The sequence below is a fragment of the Eulemur rufifrons genome, chromosome 7 (assembly GCF_041146395.1).
Source record: "Eulemur rufifrons isolate Redbay chromosome 7, OSU_ERuf_1, whole genome shotgun sequence".
Taxonomy (NCBI): domain Eukaryota; kingdom Metazoa; phylum Chordata; class Mammalia; order Primates; family Lemuridae; genus Eulemur; species Eulemur rufifrons.
This window is the reverse complement of record NC_090989.1, coordinates 252,004,400-252,021,318: the sequence shown is the minus strand read 5'-3', so window position 1 is coordinate 252,021,318 and position 16,919 is coordinate 252,004,400. Positions and strand designations below refer to the sequence as shown.

At 46.0% G+C, this 16,919-nt stretch overlaps 1 protein-coding gene across 3 annotated transcripts; it reads left to right on the top strand.

Moving 5' to 3' along the window:
* The first annotated feature begins 212 nt into the window (after nt 1–212).
* On the top strand, nt 213–15,266 carry VCP (valosin containing protein). Of its 3 annotated transcripts, none has more exons than XM_069476539.1 (17): nt 213–512; nt 4,109–4,220; nt 4,407–4,579; nt 5,678–5,820; nt 6,714–6,844; nt 7,779–7,910; nt 8,933–9,035; nt 9,730–9,863; nt 9,942–10,077; nt 10,434–10,546; nt 10,961–11,125; nt 11,220–11,342; nt 11,616–11,828; nt 12,028–12,336; nt 12,619–12,774; nt 14,292–14,446; nt 14,603–15,266. In XM_069476539.1, exons 1-17 carry the CDS (start codon nt 496–498, stop codon nt 14,706–14,708), a joined length of 2,421 nt encoding a protein of 806 aa, XP_069332640.1. In that variant the 5' UTR covers nt 213–495; the 3' UTR covers nt 14,709–15,266. The 3 variants fall into 3 exon arrangements, with proteins under 3 accessions (XP_069332640.1, XP_069332642.1, XP_069332641.1); XM_069476541.1 differs by having other exon boundaries at nt 214–572; XM_069476540.1 differs by having other exon boundaries at nt 214–1,097.
* Nucleotides 15,267–16,919: the final 1,653 nt, after the last annotated feature.

Here is a 16,919-nt window from a genome sequence, read left to right as displayed (position 1 = left end):
TTGATTGGTCGAGAATCCCAATCCGTCGAGGAAGCGTGGCGTTGCGGCCAATTGACGTGGCGTTACTAGGCGTGTTGCACCCCTGAGGCGGGAGCTAGGCGGGAGGCGAATTTCCTGATTGGCTGTGGTTTGCGGGTTGCTGGGGAGAGGCGCAGAGAGGCGGGCGGGAGTCCCCAGGGCAGGCGCTGATTGGCTGAGGTGAGAGCGGCTTTCCTTCCGATGATTCGGCTCTTCTCAGCTCAGTCTTAGCGAAGCGTCTGCTACCGTCGTTTGAGTCGCCGCTGTCGCTGCCACCTCGCGGATCAGAGGCCAGCGTTGCCCGCCGGCTGCCCCGGTGCCACTGGGAGGAAGCGAGAGGGAGGCCGCCTGCGGGTTTTTCGCCGCTGCTCGCCCACCGCCCGGGAGAGCCGAGCCCGGGCCCACTCAGTCGCTTGCCACCCCTCGTAGCCGTTACCCGCGGGCCGCCACAGCCGCCGGCCGGGAGAGGCGCGCGCCATGGCTTCTGGAGCTGAGTGAGTGCGCGCGCCGCCCGCTCGCTACGGGGGCGCGCACCGCGGGACCCGCCGCGCTGGGTAGGCCCGATTGGGCCTGGCCGTGGGCGCGTCTGAGAGGTGGAGGCCGGGAAAGAGGGAGGGAAGGAGAAGAAGTGGGCGAGTGAGGGGCCGCAGGCCGAGCTGGGCCCGGCTAGTCCCTGCTGCGCACCCGCGCGCCCCCTAGGCGGGGCTTGCTTTGGGCCTGGGTCGGAGCCTGGGCCAGATCGTGCTGTGTCATGCAGGCCCCGGCCGGCCTGATTGGCTCCCTCGGAATGGCCGTCCCAGCCTAGCGAGGTCTTCCGGCCCACACTGCCGGCGCGGAGCCCCGGGACCTTGGGGTCCCCATCTGCGATCCAGCCTACCGCCCGCTGAAGGCCTTTGGTCCCCGGAGAAAACAGGCCCCGCGAACCCGAGGCCCCAAGTGGGCCTGGTGGGCGTGGACTTTGGGCCACGTGAAGGCCTCAGGAGCCCTGAGACTGAGGCAGAGGCCGGGGCGGGGAAGGCCCGGCGTGTTCAGGGAAGCTCGCAAGCAGCCTTTTTGGGGCCGGGTCGGCCTAGTCCGAGGTTGGCATTCTCTGCGACCTGAGTAGTGAGGGTTTCACTTCTGGTCTTCTTTCTACTTCAGGCCTGTTCATGCAAGAAAGTTTTAGTCAGTTTTCCTTGGTGTTACGACCTGGGGGTGGGAGAAAATAAGTCTTCTGTAATATTTTAGGTTCTTGCTAAAGTTCGACTCTCAGTTCGCATCTTATGGGCCTTCCTAGATTTCACGTTTCCTGATGTGCAGGTTGGAGTTGCCCTACAACACACACGCCCCTTTCCCCAAACAGCTACGTTGAGAAATTCTCTCAGCTTTCTGGCCCCACCTGCATCCCTCAGGAAAGCATCTGATGAAACCTGGCCACTTCAGCCAATTCAGTTTAGAATCGAGAGTTTTAGATGCTGAACAAAACACAGCCTGTGGAAACTCTTCTATGCAAATCACCTTCCTGCCTTGAAGAGATTAGCTTTTTGAGGTGTTCCTTTTTCTAACAAGTTTCTGAATTGAGATGAAATATTACTCAGTTGCTTACTTAAAAGGACTACTTATTAATACTTAGAATATTTTCTTAGGTTATATCCAGTCAATCTTTTATTTTCAAAAATAAAAATTATTGGAACCTGGTATCATAGGTGGTTTCTACCCTCTAGGTCATCTTTGATGACTGTTACCTCAAAGTTCCCTGTGGCCTGTTGGGGTTTTGGAAAAGGCCTTACTCATGCAGATGACCATGGGAATGTTCCCAAAGACTGTCTAGAACCGATGTTGTCCCATGGTCAGGCTGAATTCTCTCTTCTGATCTTTGTAGGTAGATTGGGAATTAGAGGTCTTTACCTTAAGGAAAGGGCATAGCAGTCATCTCCAGAGCCAGGTTCAGGAATGGTAGGCAGATTGGAGGTTTTCCTAGAATGCAGCTTTGAGATTAAAATGCAAACTGATGATTAGAAGCACCTGACACTTTTTTATTCTCCAGCTTCAGTCCTATAGATCAAGCAGGAATATGATCAGCCCCTGAAAGGGTATTTTGATGGATCAGGAGTGAGAATTGTTCGGTTGATGTTGCCCTTAGCTGTCACATTGACCATGCTTGACTTCCAGGGTGTTGAAAAGCATTGGAAGAGTCTGCTTATTCTACAGCATTGTGTCCAGGGTGGCACGCTTTTGGGTAGGGGGAGGCAAGTTTGAGCTGAGGAAACTCATTGGAAACAAGTTTAGAGGCAGTGGTTAAAGATGCAGCCTATGTGTGAGGGTCAGCATAAAGCTTGCCACTTTGTTAGATGAATGGGGTTTGTATTTCTGTTGGGTGTATCAAGACCAAAAGATATAAAAATCCTGTGGCTCCCTAGCTGGTATTCTAGAGCACAAACATCTTTTTTCTTTTTCTTGAAAATTGTGAAGATGTTTCCAATGAGTATACTATTTGTCCTATTTTGTTGACTTCTGTAATCTCCAGCCCCTACAGCAGTGCCTGGCACATAACAGATATGCGTTAATTTGTTAAATGAAGAAATAATTTTCTAAAAATTTATTTTGTTTGCTTCTTCCATTGCCTTGCCTCTCTATTTTGTTTAATGCTCATGTTTTCCTGAGCCTTACCTTACTAAGAGGAGGTAGTTCTTCTAAGGGAGAGCTCATTGAGTCTAGTAAGTGAAGGCTCGAGATGATCTAGGTACAAAATTGATGTCACTTTCCCAGTGAATGATCCTAGCTTCTAGGAAATGATAGAAACTGGGTTTAGGCTAAGCATGGTGGCTCATGCCTATAGTTCCAACACTCTGGGAGGCCAATCCTAGAGGATTTCTTGAGGCCAGGAGTTTGAGACCAGTTTGGGCAACAAAGAGAGACCCCGTCTTTGTAAAAAATTAAAAAGTTAGCTGGATGTGGTGCCATGTGCCTGTAGTCCTGGCTACTCAGGAGGCTGAGGCGGGCCCGGAGCCTACCCCAGGAGTTCAAAGTTACTGTTGAGCTATGATAGTGTCACTGCACTCCAGCCTGGGCCATGGAGGGAGAGCATGTCTCTTAAAGAAAAACCAAGTTTAGACCTAGGCAACCTTGATTTGGGCGAGAGGGATTTAGATTTGCCCCAATTCTCAGCATTTCTTGGTTTTGACTTTTTGAACCAACTCCATGGAATTGTGTGCCTTTGCAGCAATTACTGTGAAGCTCCTTTTGAGCTCAAGCCTCTTTCTGAAAGTTCCAGATCTATTAGTGTCCCCTCCCCCCCACCCCCGGATGATGGTCTTTGTGGTTAGCGTTCCTTTGGTAGTATGGAATGCTCTAGCATTCAACAGGTTTAGCCTGTGAGAATTGTAGTGCTAATGATTCTGCTTCTTTGTCCCCAGGCTTGCCTGGTAGGACTTGAGAGTTCCCTGACCTCTAAAGAAAGTGGTTTTATTCATTTCATTCCCCTGCAAGGTTAGCAAAGAAAGAGCTTGTGATTTGCTCTGCAGTGCTAATTATGGTGATCATTAATACCATGTACCAGACATTGTGTTGAGCACTTTACATTCATCATCTCTCTTTAGACAATAAGCCTTTGACATAGGTGTTACTACATCTACCATTTTACAGAGGAGGACATCAAAAGTCCAGAGAGGTTAGCTGATTTGCCCACATTCACAATTAAACTGTGACAGGGTTGGGATTCAGACCCAACAGGTCTAAGTATAGAGCCCTGCTCTTAACCACTATTCTATATAATCTAAGACTACTTTAATTTCTCTAATTGCTATACAACCTCCACTTCTATCATGTCTTCTTAGGCCATAGTTTTTTGACCCTGGGGCAGGATCACTCACTTGGGGCCTTGTAGCTGGGACATCAGTGCACAGAATACCAAGAGCTACTGGAATGAGTATTGTAATATATGCTAGATACTGCTTTTCATGACCTTGGCTGAATTACCTTCATCTGAGCTCTCTGGTATAGTGGTAGCTTCATGTATTGACTATTTCCTTCCTAAATATGAGTTTTAGAGACTGGTGGGGCCCCTGGGGCTGAAGTATCTATTGGGACTGATTTCATTTCCTCCTTCTAGTTCAAAAGGTGATGACCTATCAACAGCCATTCTCAAACAGAAGAACCGACCCAATCGGTTAATTGTCGATGAAGCCATCAATGAGGACAACAGTGTGGTGTCCTTGTCCCAGGTAAGTTGGATGCACTGACCGATCTTTCCTTATTGTATTTATTTGAGGGGTTTTCCCGGGTTTCTTTTCTTATTTTTCTTGCAGTGACCACAAATAGAGTGGGGTTTACTGGGATTCCCAACCTCCAGGGCTGCTGCTTTTCCCCTTCTGCCCAGTCACCAAGAGGCCTTAACCCTCTTTCCTCAGCCCAAGATGGATGAATTGCAGTTGTTCCGAGGTGACACAGTGTTGCTGAAGGGAAAGAAGAGACGAGAAGCTGTGTGCATTGTGCTTTCTGATGACACATGTTCTGATGAGAAGATTCGAATGAATAGAGTTGTTCGGAATAACCTTCGTGTACGCCTAGGGGATGTCATCAGGTGTGTGTGGGATTCTTGGCCCCTCAGGGATGGGAGGCCAGAAACAGCCTGCATTACAAGCAGGACAAAGTCCTTGGCAGCTGTATGTAGGAAGCCTCCTGGCCATGGGAAGATTTATGCCTCGGGTTGTCTTTAGATTTCGTTCTGCCTTCTTGGGACTTCAAAATCCATCCCTAAATGGCCCTTGGGACAAGGCAGCATTTTTGTGATTTTCTTGATGCCTTTATTTTTTCCTTCCAGAGGTATAACTTATACCATGGTTTAAGATGCCATTTGAGGGCGTGTATCTGCCAATGACCTCTTTACTTTCTTACTAATGTGTTGAATTAATGGTTTATGTTAGGGCTGGAATGAAGTGGTGGTTTGGGCATGGAAGGTGGATCCTAGCAGGTCTTTTAAGGACCTGAGTTTACCGAGGAGGAAGGAATAGTTAGAGCTAGACCTAGGGTAGCTCCAGTGTGAGTGATATTGTTTGTTCCTGCATAACTTTAGGCAACAGGTTTCCATATCTTGGAGTCACCTCTAACCACTGCTACCTAACCACCCATTACCTGGCTGGTATCATCCCAGGCTTCTGATTCTTTTTCATGGTTAAATTTCATGTAACTTTCTTCCTGGATGTGCTTCTCACTTTCTCAAGGTGTTCTAACCCATCCAGCTAAGATTATTTTACTTTTTTCACTTGTATTCCTCTGACCGTGACACTTGATAGCTTAAGCTCTTCCCTTGTAATATTAAGTCACCAATATTAGCTAGCAGGGGGTCATCTTTGAATATCTCTCACTGAAGACTCTGCATGTCTTTATGGGATTTCTAAATGTGTGGCTTTTGATTTTGGCTCATTGATTAGGAGTGGGCTGCCCTAGCAGCCTCTTGTAGTGGCTCCTTCTACCCAACCCTGAGTGTGACCTGTCTTAGTTGTGCTTGGCTATTCCTTTGCCTTCAGTCCCACTCTACTCTCCTTCCTGTCTTCACATAAAGCCATCCCTACCTTTTCTCTTTCACTCACCATCAGCTGTCTGTGCCAGGCCCTTATGCAAGCCCAGTGCTTGAGTCTACAGTATGGTTGGTAATATGGAGTCTGCTTGTCATTCTCAGCATCCAGCCATGCCCTGATGTGAAGTACGGCAAACGTATCCACGTGCTGCCCATTGATGACACAGTGGAAGGCATAACTGGCAATCTGTTTGAGGTATACCTTAAGCCATACTTCCTGGAAGCGTATCGACCCATCCGGAAAGGTGAGAGATAATTTTAGGAACTAAGCTTAGGGATGGTTATTTTTAGGGAATAAACGTTGGAGCATCATCTTATTTTCATATATGTGCGTACACACATACATCCTATGCCCATGCTCATCAATCTTCCCTCCCTCTCTCCCTCCATATCTGTCTGTCTCTCTCTCTCTCTCTCTCTCTCTCTCTCTGTCTCTGCTCCAGGAGAGTAAGCTATCCTCTCATGGATCTCTAAAGGAGGTGGTCCATTTTGCCTGTGGCACAGTCCAAAGTGCACAGCTCTACCATTGGTGGTTATAGTGAAAACTTGGGCTAATACACCTTGAAAGTCAAAACTTTATGGGCTTCTGATATGTCAGGTTTTGTTCACTATCTTCTTGAGTGGCAGAGGGACTCTTCATAGTTTAGCTTTCTCCTCTCGTTTGGTGCTTACTATTACAATGGTGGGGAGGGTGGAGATAGGGCAATATCTGGTGAGCTTGTCATTTTATTTTTATTTATTTATTTATTTATTTTGAGACAGGGTCTCACTCTGTTCCCTGGGCTAGAGTGCAAGTGGCATCATCATAGCTCACTGCAACCTCAAACTCCTAGGCTCACAGATCCTCTTGCCTTAGCTCCCAAGTAGCTGGGACTACAGGCACATGCCACCATGCCTGGCTAATTTTTTGTAGAGATGGGGTCTCCCAATTTCCCAGGCTAGTCTCAAACTCCTGGCCTCAAGTGATGCTCCTGCCTCGGCTTCCCAAAGTGTTAGGTCTCAAAATGCTAGGATTACAAGTGTGAGCCACTGTGCCTGGCTGAGCTTGTCATTTTAGAACCTAGAATCTAATGAGGAATTCTCACTTGGTCTTGGTAGTTGATGCCTCTAACTACACTTGTACTGCTTGCTTTCATAGGAGACATTTTCCTTGTACGGGGTGGGATGCGTGCTGTGGAGTTCAAAGTGGTAGAGACAGATCCCAGCCCTTACTGCATTGTTGCGCCAGACACAGTGATCCACTGTGAAGGGGAGCCTATCAAACGAGAGGTTAGTTTTCTCCCTGATCCCAGTACCGAATCTCATGATTACTCAGTGTGGTAGTTATCAAGACTAGGTGCTCTTTGGAAATAAGCTTCTTTCCAGAAGTGGGAAACCTTCCAGCTGTTCGTTTCTGGGCCTAGGTGTTTTCTGGAAAATAAATGATGCCAGAAATTTTAAAAATTAGGTTAAATCCAAAAGATATCAGGTTCACCTATATTAAGAAATAAACAAAGAAAAAAAAAAATAAAAAAAGAACAAGCAAAAAAAAAGAAAGGAAAAAAAAATCCAAAAGATATAAGTGATTGGAGTCATTTTTGAAGTAAAGCTGATGATGGTGTCCATGCTTCTGCCCATTCCCAGGGTTTCCAGCTTCAGTTTTTAGGGAATCCTTCCTGGTAAGACTTAAGACAGTTTGAAAGGGAAGCACTGTGCTAGAAATCTTTGCCTTGGGATTTTTCATAATTTTTTTTTTTTCTTTTTTTGAGATGAGGGTCTAGCATCTTGCTCTCGCCCCTGCTGGAGTGTAGTGACATCATCATGGCTCACTGCAACCTCAAACTCCTGGGCTCAAGCAATCCTCCTGCCTCAGCTTCTTCCCAAGTAGCTGAGACTACAGGGGCACATCACCATGCCTGGGTAGTTTTCTATTTTTTGTAGAAGTGGGGGTTTCACTCTTGCTCAGGCTGGTCTCAAACTCCTGACCTCAAGTGATCCTCCGGCCTCAGCCTCCCAAAGTGTTAAGATTACAGGAGTGAACTACCATGCCCGGCCTGCCTTGGGATTTTTATAGTTGTTCTTTGAGACGGGATCCCTTCAGAAAAGAATCTTATACTCACACAGCAGATTTTTGCAAACTATATAGTGGAATGACTTGGAGAAATTCAAGTTTTGCTGATACAGCATTCCTGCCTTCTCCTTTCTTTGTCTCTTCCATATTCAGGATGAGGAAGAATCCTTGAATGAAGTAGGCTATGATGACATTGGTGGCTGCAGGAAGCAGCTAGCTCAGATAAAGGAGATGGTGGAGCTACCCCTGAGACATCCTGCCCTCTTTAAGGCAATTGGTGTGAAGGTGAGCATTCTAGGCTCTGTGGGATCAGTTCTAGGGTGGCGATTAGTGACTACTCAGTGTCTAATCCTAGAACTCTTTTCATACATGGCTTTCTTTATTGCCTTGGATTAGAGAGGGATAATATATTCTTTGAGTTTATAGAAGGCTCTAAATTCATTAAAACTACTAATGGTCTAGAATAGAGCAGGCTAATTACATTCTCTGTTGAATTTTTTTTTTTTTTTTTACAATCCTTTAAAAATATAAAAACATTCTTGTTTCATAGACCCTATAAAAACAAATATCACCATAGTTTGCCAACCTATCTAGAGCAATGTCACCCAATAGAAGTAGAAGTTAAGGAAATTTGTGTAGAGGATCCTGAGTCAAACATCTGAGAGTTGCTGTTCTATAATGTAGCTTCCCAACCTTTTCTATATCATGGGACACAGTGAAGATGAAATTATTCCTTTCCTTAGTATGTGTTCTACAAATAGTTTCCTTTTCTGTGTGGGCAGTTTCTATGTCCTGCCTGTGGATGAGACCATAGAAAAGGTGGCTTCAAAGAAGAAAACTTGTGATTGTAAGGGAACGCATTCCAACATGATAATAAATACTGTTTGGGTGTGGTTACTGCAGTGAGTGAGCCTCTGGCAGTGAAGAGATTAGACCCTGATTCTTAAATGGCTTAACTAGTCCTTGACTCTTGGTCTGTCTAAGATTGAGCCCTCATCCTAGGATCTTCAAACTCACTTACAATATAGTTTCTTAGGGTGGTTTCTCTGCCCTTAGTCTCCAGTGCAAATTGCAATCATAAATGTTGCCAGTTTTCTAGCGATATTTTCCCTGTTAGTAACAGGAGTGAGTATGGCCTGAAGTAAACTCTGTCCTAGCATTTACAGCTAAGGGCTCATTCCTAATGATGTCAGGGTTGAGCCCGGATTCTCACCCTCTATTTAGAGCCTTAGTCAAGCCATTTTAGGGCGAGTGGGATTGGGAGAAGGTGGGAGTCTGAACCTAACCACACTCTGCATTGGTCTCAGCCACCTCGGGGAATCCTGCTTTATGGACCTCCTGGGACAGGGAAGACCCTGATTGCTCGAGCTGTGGCAAATGAGACTGGAGCCTTTTTCTTCTTGATCAATGGTAAGAGACTTGGTTCATCTTGTGTCTGACTAGTGCTAGGAATTTTTCTAAGTTACCCCAACAGACTAGACCTAATTCTTAGCTGGGCTCATGGGCTGGTGAGCTCCATTTGCACCCATGCCCTCGTGCACACACTTTAGCATCTTTCTTCTGCTGGGGTGTGTTACAGACAGATGAACATCAAGGGAAACATAGTTTATACTTGTGCTTCCTGTCCTGTCTCCCCTTGAGAAAGATTGTGGACAGGTGAAGACATTTGGTGGGGTCGGGGGGGGGGGGGGCGGGGGGGGAGCAAGCTAGAATGAGTAATCAAAAGATGCATGCTCACTGATTTTAAAGGGTTTAAGGAAGATGGGCTGAGATCACTGGTTCTTTGAGAATGCTGTTTAGCTAGGGTAGAGGTCCAACTGGTGTGCTGCCTCTCCTGCTCTGGCTAGAGGTCCTAGAGCATCTCCTATCATCTTTATACTTTCAGCTCCACTGTGAGAAATGTACTAAGTCCCTTGGCTTCTCTCCAGCCTGGCCTGGTGGTTATTTTGGGATAATGGCTGATAGAGGTTCTGAGAAGGTAGATGCAGGTTACCACCTTCTCACCTAAGACCTGTCTCTGGGCTGGACGAACAAGATAACTGATTTCTTTTGGGATTGGGAAAGAATATAGTTTTGTTATTGTCTTCATTCTGTATCTTTCCAGGTCCTGAGATAATGAGCAAGTTAGCTGGTGAGTCTGAAAGCAACCTTCGTAAAGCCTTTGAGGAGGCTGAGAAGAATGCACCTGCTATCATCTTCATTGATGAGTTGGATGCCATCGCTCCCAAGAGAGAGAAAGTAGGAGCTTACCTGAGGGGATAGTGGGGGGTTGGAAGGTCCTGACTTCACTTCTGACCAGACATCCTGTTCTAACAGACTCATGGAGAGGTGGAGCGGCGTATCGTATCACAGTTGTTGACCCTCATGGATGGCCTAAAGCAGAGAGCTCATGTGATCGTCATGGCAGCAACCAACAGACCCAATAGCATTGACCCAGCCCTACGACGATTTGGTGAGGACCCCAGGTTTCTCAACTCTGTCCTTGCTCGTAGGGAGAGTATAGTTCTATTGGGCTTAATCTCCTTGATCCCTCCTCTGTCCTTCATCTTAGTCACCTAATCCTGAGGATTTCTTGAAGCTGTTTGGAGTGATAGGGCCCTGGTGTCTTTTTCCTTTTCCTTTATCCTATATCCTATCCAGAGTGACCAGCTATCCTGGTTTTCCTGAGACTGAGGGGTTTTCCAGGACATGGGACTTTTAGTGCTAACACCAGGACAATCCTGGGCTGAGATGTTTGGTCACCTTAGGCCTGTCCCTTTCCTCTGGACTAGAAATGAGCCCTGTTTATGTTCATACACTGTCCCACAGGTCGCTTTGACAGGGAGGTAGATATTGGAATCCCAGATGCAACAGGACGCTTGGAAATTCTTCAGATTCATACCAAGAACATGAAGCTGGCAGATGATGTGGACCTGGAACAGGTGGAGTGGTGATGAGGGCTGACCAGGAGTTAGGATATCTCTGTCTCCAGGCAGTTGCAGGGAACTGGCTAGGGATATAAGCTTAAAATGTGAGGAGATTGTCTTTGATTCCTGGGCAGGGGAAAGGATGTGATCTGAGATTGAATCCAGGAAAGTGAATTGGCATGTTTCTCAGTTGACTCTGCATTGGAGCAAATCAGAATTACTGGGGCAGCTTTACTTCCCAGGCCCCAAGTCCAGGCTTGAGTACTTAAATCTAGCCAGTGGTGGGACTACTAGTATGTATGTGTTCAAGGAAATGGGAGGACCCAGAGATAGGAGTCTGGGAAAGGGGCCAGGATTCTGTTGTCTCTGAGCCTCCTAAGGCAGCTTGGTCTTAGAGACAGCATAGTTAAGTAGATTTTCTCTCTACAGGTAGCCAATGAGACTCATGGGCATGTGGGTGCTGACTTAGCAGCCCTGTGCTCAGAGGCTGCTCTGCAAGCCATCCGCAAGAAGATGGATCTCATTGACCTAGAGGATGAGACCATTGATGCTGAGGTCATGAACTCTCTGGCAGTTACTATGGATGACTTCCGGGTAAAGACCACACCCCCGCCTCAAGTACACACACATATACTTTGATCCCTCCCCTGTTAAGTCTCATCCCTGCTTTTTCCTCCTTTTTTATTAGTGGGCCTTGAGCCAGAGTAACCCATCAGCACTGCGGGAAACAGTAGTAGAGGTGCCCCAGGTGACCTGGGAAGACATTGGGGGCCTGGAGGATGTCAAACGTGAGCTTCAGGAGCTGGTCCAGGTAGGGTAACTTGGTCTAGGGTGAGTCACTGCCCCAGCACGTTGTAGTTGACCTGGGTGGTCTTGGTGTCAGCATGTTTTCTGCAAGAGTTGTGAGAGCATGACTTAGGAACCTGATTTTGTCAGGTTTGAGGCACTAAGGAGCCTGCTCCTAGAGAACCTGAATCTTAACACTGTTGGGTACATGATAAGTCATAGATGGGATGCTTCTGTCTGATTAGGTTTCTTTCATAACATGGAGATAGCCTTGAACCATCTTTCTATTTCCTCCTAGTATCCTGTGGAGCACCCAGATAAATTCCTCAAGTTTGGCATGACACCTTCCAAGGGAGTTCTATTTTATGGACCTCCTGGCTGTGGGAAAACTTTGTTGGCCAAAGCCATTGCTAATGAATGTCAGGCCAACTTCATCTCCATCAAGGGTCCTGAGCTGCTCACCATGTGGTTTGGGGAGTCTGAGGCCAACGTCCGAGAAATCTTTGACAAGGTGAGCTACAAGAGGCTGGGCTATTTCTTCACTTGCTTAAGGGCAAGATAGGGATAGAGTTTGTTTCTTTAGAAGAGTTTAAACAGTCTTACTGCTGGCAGCTCAGCTGGGGAAGTGAAAGTCATTTTGTTTTCCTTTCCTTGTTAGGAAAGGAAACCCAGTTTTGTTAGTGCTTTGAGTCGTTCTGTCCCTCCCATAGGCCCGCCAAGCTGCCCCCTGTGTGCTATTCTTTGATGAGCTGGATTCGATTGCCAAGGCTCGTGGTGGTAACATTGGAGATGGTGGTGGGGCTGCTGACCGAGTCATCAACCAGATCCTGACAGAAATGGATGGCATGTCCACAAAAAAGAATGTGTTCATCATTGGCGCTACCAACCGACCTGACATCATTGATCCTGCCATCCTACGACCTGGCCGCCTTGATCAGCTCATCTACATCCCACTTCCTGATGAAAAGTCCCGTGTTGCCATCCTGAAAGCCAACCTGCGCAAGTCCCCAGTTGCCAAGGTAAGTGACCATGGATGGGGACTTCTATGAGTCCTTGAGCTGGTGTAGAGTACTCTTTGGTTCCTGGGTAATATTCCCCTTGGGGATTTCTGTGTTTAGGTTTGGTCTAAAGGGAAGGTGGAAGATTTGAGGATATTAGGATAATCTAGAATCAATCAAGAATAAAATGGAGCAACAGATGATGGGGCAAGCTAGAGTGCTGGGAGTGCTTTGGTGGCCCAAAGATCTGTGTATCTCAGGGAAGGAGAGGCTAAATGCTAAGATAGCTCTGTTGCTTCTTAGGATGTGGACTTGGAGTTCCTGGCTAAGATGACTAATGGCTTCTCTGGAGCTGACCTGACAGAGATTTGCCAACGCGCTTGCAAGCTGGCCATCCGTGAATCCATCGAGAGTGAGATTAGACGAGAACGAGAGAGGCAGACAAACCCATCGGCCATGGTGAGTCTGCATCCTTTCCTCAGATGTGCCAATCCTGGGGAGCCAGGGAACAGTTTCCATCAAGTGGTAAAGAGTAGAAGATACTGGAAAGATCATGTGACTGAGAAGACATTTAGCAGGGCATCAAAGGGAAAGAATACTGAGGTAAACCCATTCGGTCTGGAATAAGGCTGAGAAGAGATGAGCAAGCAGTATGCTCCGTCTGAACGAGGCTCCATGAGAGAAGTCAGAGTATGACTGCAGCAAACAGCAGGGCTTTAAACCTAGGATCCATCAACCTATCCCTGGTTGGGAGGAAGGGCCCCACAGACCTCCCATAATGGAAAATTTGCTTGTGCATGTGTATAAGCTCCATAATGGTAGGGACTCTATCATCTGACTTGCTTCCCACTGTATCCTGGCACCATGTTTGGGACTTAGGGAATAAACAAATAGATATAGATAAATGAATGAATGAATTTCTTTACTTTTCGGAAGAGACCATTTCTCCTCCCTTCCATGGAAGCAATCTCCTAAGTGTCAGCAACTGGGGTAGCCTCCATAGGAGAGATAGGCTTTGAGCTGGGCTATGAAGAGAGTAGAATTTGGATAAAGGGAGTAAGCAGCCCAAATAACTTGCTCTAGTAGTAGGGTTGCAGAAATTGGGGAAAACTGGGTGTGGTTAAGAGTGTATATGTTAATTGGAAGTGAGACCACTAGGTAGAATATAATCCAAATGAGGTAAGCACTGAGAGCCATTGCCATTTTCTTTTATTTATTTGTTTTTAAGACAGTCTTACTCTATTGCCGTAGGTAGAGGGCAGTGGTGTCATCATAGCTCACTGCAGCCTCAAACTCTTGGGGGCTCAAGAAGCGATCCTCTTGTCTCAGCCTCCAGAGTAGTTGGGACTACAGGCCTGCGCTATGACACCCAGCTAATTTCTATTTTTGGTAGAAATGGGGTCTCACTGTTGCTCAGGCTGGTCTCGAACTCCTGAGCTCAAGTGATCCTCCTGCCTTGGCCTCCCAGAGTGCTAGGATTACAGGAGTCAGCCACTGAGCCTGGCCTGCCATTTTTATTTTTTATTTATTTATTTTTTTTTAAGTTTTAGATTTTCTGAGGTATGATATAAATACAAAAAAAAAAAAAAAAAACCACCACGGTCATTTCCATGCTTTTTTGATAAATGTGCTTAAGTTCTGTAACTACTACCATAGTTGAGATACAGAAATTTCTTTTGTCCCACAAAGTTCCTTCAGGCCACTTCAGTCAACATCTTCTCCCCTCCCATAGCTCCTGGGAACCATTGGTGTGATTTCTATCCCTATAGTTTTCCCTTTTCCAGAATGCATTGATAAGTTTTTAAGCAGAGCAGTGACTCAATTTTATGAAGTATGGTCTGGCAGCTTATTCAGGTTGGGTTAGAGGGACAGGGAGACCAATAAACTACTACAATAATGGGAGGCGGGGACACCAGTGCCAGCATCCAGGCTGTGCCTTAATTGGCCCTTGTGATTTGTGTTTACCAACTCTATAGGAGGTAGAAGAGGATGATCCAGTGCCTGAGATTCGTCGAGATCACTTTGAGGAAGCCATGCGCTTTGCCCGTCGTTCTGTCAGTGACAATGACATTCGGAAGTACGAGATGTTTGCCCAGACCCTTCAGCAGAGTCGGGGCTTTGGCAGCTTCAGGTAACTTGGTTGGGAGCACTAGGCAGTGCTTAAATTGCCTTGGGGACCTATACAAACAAGGTGGTGGGAGTCTTAAGGAGGCTAAAGGGTAGTTGTGGAAACCTTATGCAGGTCCTGTCCTAACCCTCTTTTTCGGCTCTGCTCTTGTGCACACAGATTCCCTTCAGGGAACCAGGGTGGAGCCGGCCCCAGTCAGGGCAGTGGAGGCGGCACAGGTGGCAGTGTATACACAGAAGACAATGACGATGACCTCTATGGCTAAGTGATGGTGGCCAGTATGCAGTGAGCTGGCCTGGCTGGACCTTGTTTCCTGGGGGAGGGGGCACTTGCCCAGGAGGGACCAGGGGTGTGCCCATGGCCTGCTCCATTCCTCAGTCTGAACGGTTCAGCTATAGTCAGACTCTGGACATAGGTTTCTGTTCCAAAAAATACAAAACAAAAGCGATAAAATAAAAGTGATTTTTGTTTGGGAGGCGGAGAGTGAATTACCAACAGGGAATTGGGCCTTGGGCCTACGCCATTTCTGTTGTAGTTTGGGGCAGTGCAGGGGACCTGTGGGTTGTGAACCAAGGCACTACTGCCACCCCCCACAGTAAAGCATCTGCACTTCACTCAACGCTGCCCGAACCCTCCCTTTTTCTCCCTATCCAACCTGGATAGGTGGGTGAGAGGGGCCACAGTTGCTGGGTGTTTATATAGAGAATAGGTTGATTTTATTTTACATGCTTTTGAGTTAATGTTGGAAAACTAATCACAAGCAGTTTCTAAACCAAAAAAATGACATGTTGTAAAAGGACAATAAACGTTGGGTCAAAATGGAGCCTGAGTCCTGGCCCCTGTGCCTGCTTCTTTTCCTGGGAAGGACCTTGGGCTACCCATCACTGCCAAGGCACTCTTCCACTTGGGAAATCCTGGAAGTAAGATTGCACCTTCTTCCTTTCTTGATCAACATCGGTATGATGTCCCCTGCTGCATCACTGGATAGGACTGTGGTGGAGGGGGAGCAGCCTGACAGAGCTCCAAATGTGGAGAATATGGCATCGCTCTACCTGTATTTGATGTGGACAGTAAGGCTAGGCCTGCAGAGCCTCTTATCCTGACCAAGGACTGTACTGGGGTACCCTCTGAAAATCTCAGGGTTGCAAAATGATACAATCTCTGTCTGCAGGTGGATATTCTTTATATCCCCTGAAAAAATTTTTTAATTAAATTAATTTTCTTTTTCTTTTTTTCTTTTTTTTTGAGAGAGAGAGAGACACGTCTTGCTGTGTTTCAAATTCCTGGCCTTAAGCCACTCTCCTGCTTTGGCCTTCCAAAGTGCTGGGATTATAGGCGTGAGCCACTGCACTCGGCCTATACACCATTTTGTTGCCTCTAAAAATCTCAAACATTCATCCCCTGGGTTGACAAATCACTATGTCTGGCTTCACTATACATAATTTGTATTATTAAAAAAAATAGATTTGTGCTAATATAAAATTCTAGTATTGGACATTTTTCTAAAGTAACCATCCTCCCCTGTTCACAGATTGTTCAGATGATTATTTGCATAGTTTTGTCCAAACTATAGAGTAATCCTCTTCATTCAACAGGTACCAAAGTAATCACTTAGTACTTCTGGGGTTAACACCGTGATGCCTTACCCAAAAAGAGTGATGCAGAGAAAATAGTCCACTAAGTCAAATTGCTCGAGTTTGGGCCATAATCTTGAAGGACAATCTGAAAAGATCCAAATTCCTAAAGTCTAAAATCCTAAAAATCACAATCCCCAAAAGTCAAAATCCCAAAAATACCATTCTGGAAAAAATAATAAAAAACATTCTTTAAAAGATTTATTTACATTTTAAAAGGGGTATTTATTTGAGAAACAAAAACACTTCATGGACCACTTTATACAATAAAATAGGCAATAATAACATTTTTGCAAGCATAAACACTCAGGTATACTAACATCAGTTGCATGGTATAACAGTTATGAGCAAACTATTCATAAATAGATCAAAAGGTAAAGTGCATAACTGCATATTACTATGGATGGTAATTCTGTGCACCCAACTTTATAACTGTAGTCATCTGAAATACAGTGACAGACAACCTAAGTCTTAATGAGATGGATCAAAAACTGTGATAGGTGGGCACCACATACATACTGAGTTTCCTAAAGAGCTGAAGCCTCAATTTTATCCTTTCCAAATGCAGATGTACAAAAAGACATCTCTTATTATTGAGGAAATTTCAACATTTTTGCTTGCATGCACAATGCTTAAAAAGTCAACATGGTAATGCACTTTCACGGAGTCAAATTTCTGATGTCCAAGGCAGCAGAAGAAAACAAGTCTGTCCCAACTCCCAGAGACCAATTTGCCCTTCTGTATTTGTTCTCTCAAGGACTTCTGTTAATTGGATGGTTCCTGCCAATATTGAGGGCAGATCTTACCCACCCAGTCCTCTTGGACTCAATACACTAATCTAT

Bases quoted from the DNA above. Each gene is read 5' to 3' on its own strand.
- VCP (XM_069476539.1), top strand. The intron at 9,036-9,729 runs GTAAGAGACTTG...GTATCTTTCCAG, and splicing joins CTTTTTCTTCTTGATCAATG to GTCCTGAGATAATGAGCAAG. The intron at 11,126-11,219 runs GTAAAGACCACA...CTTTTTTATTAG, and splicing joins TTACTATGGATGACTTCCGG to TGGGCCTTGAGCCAGAGTAA.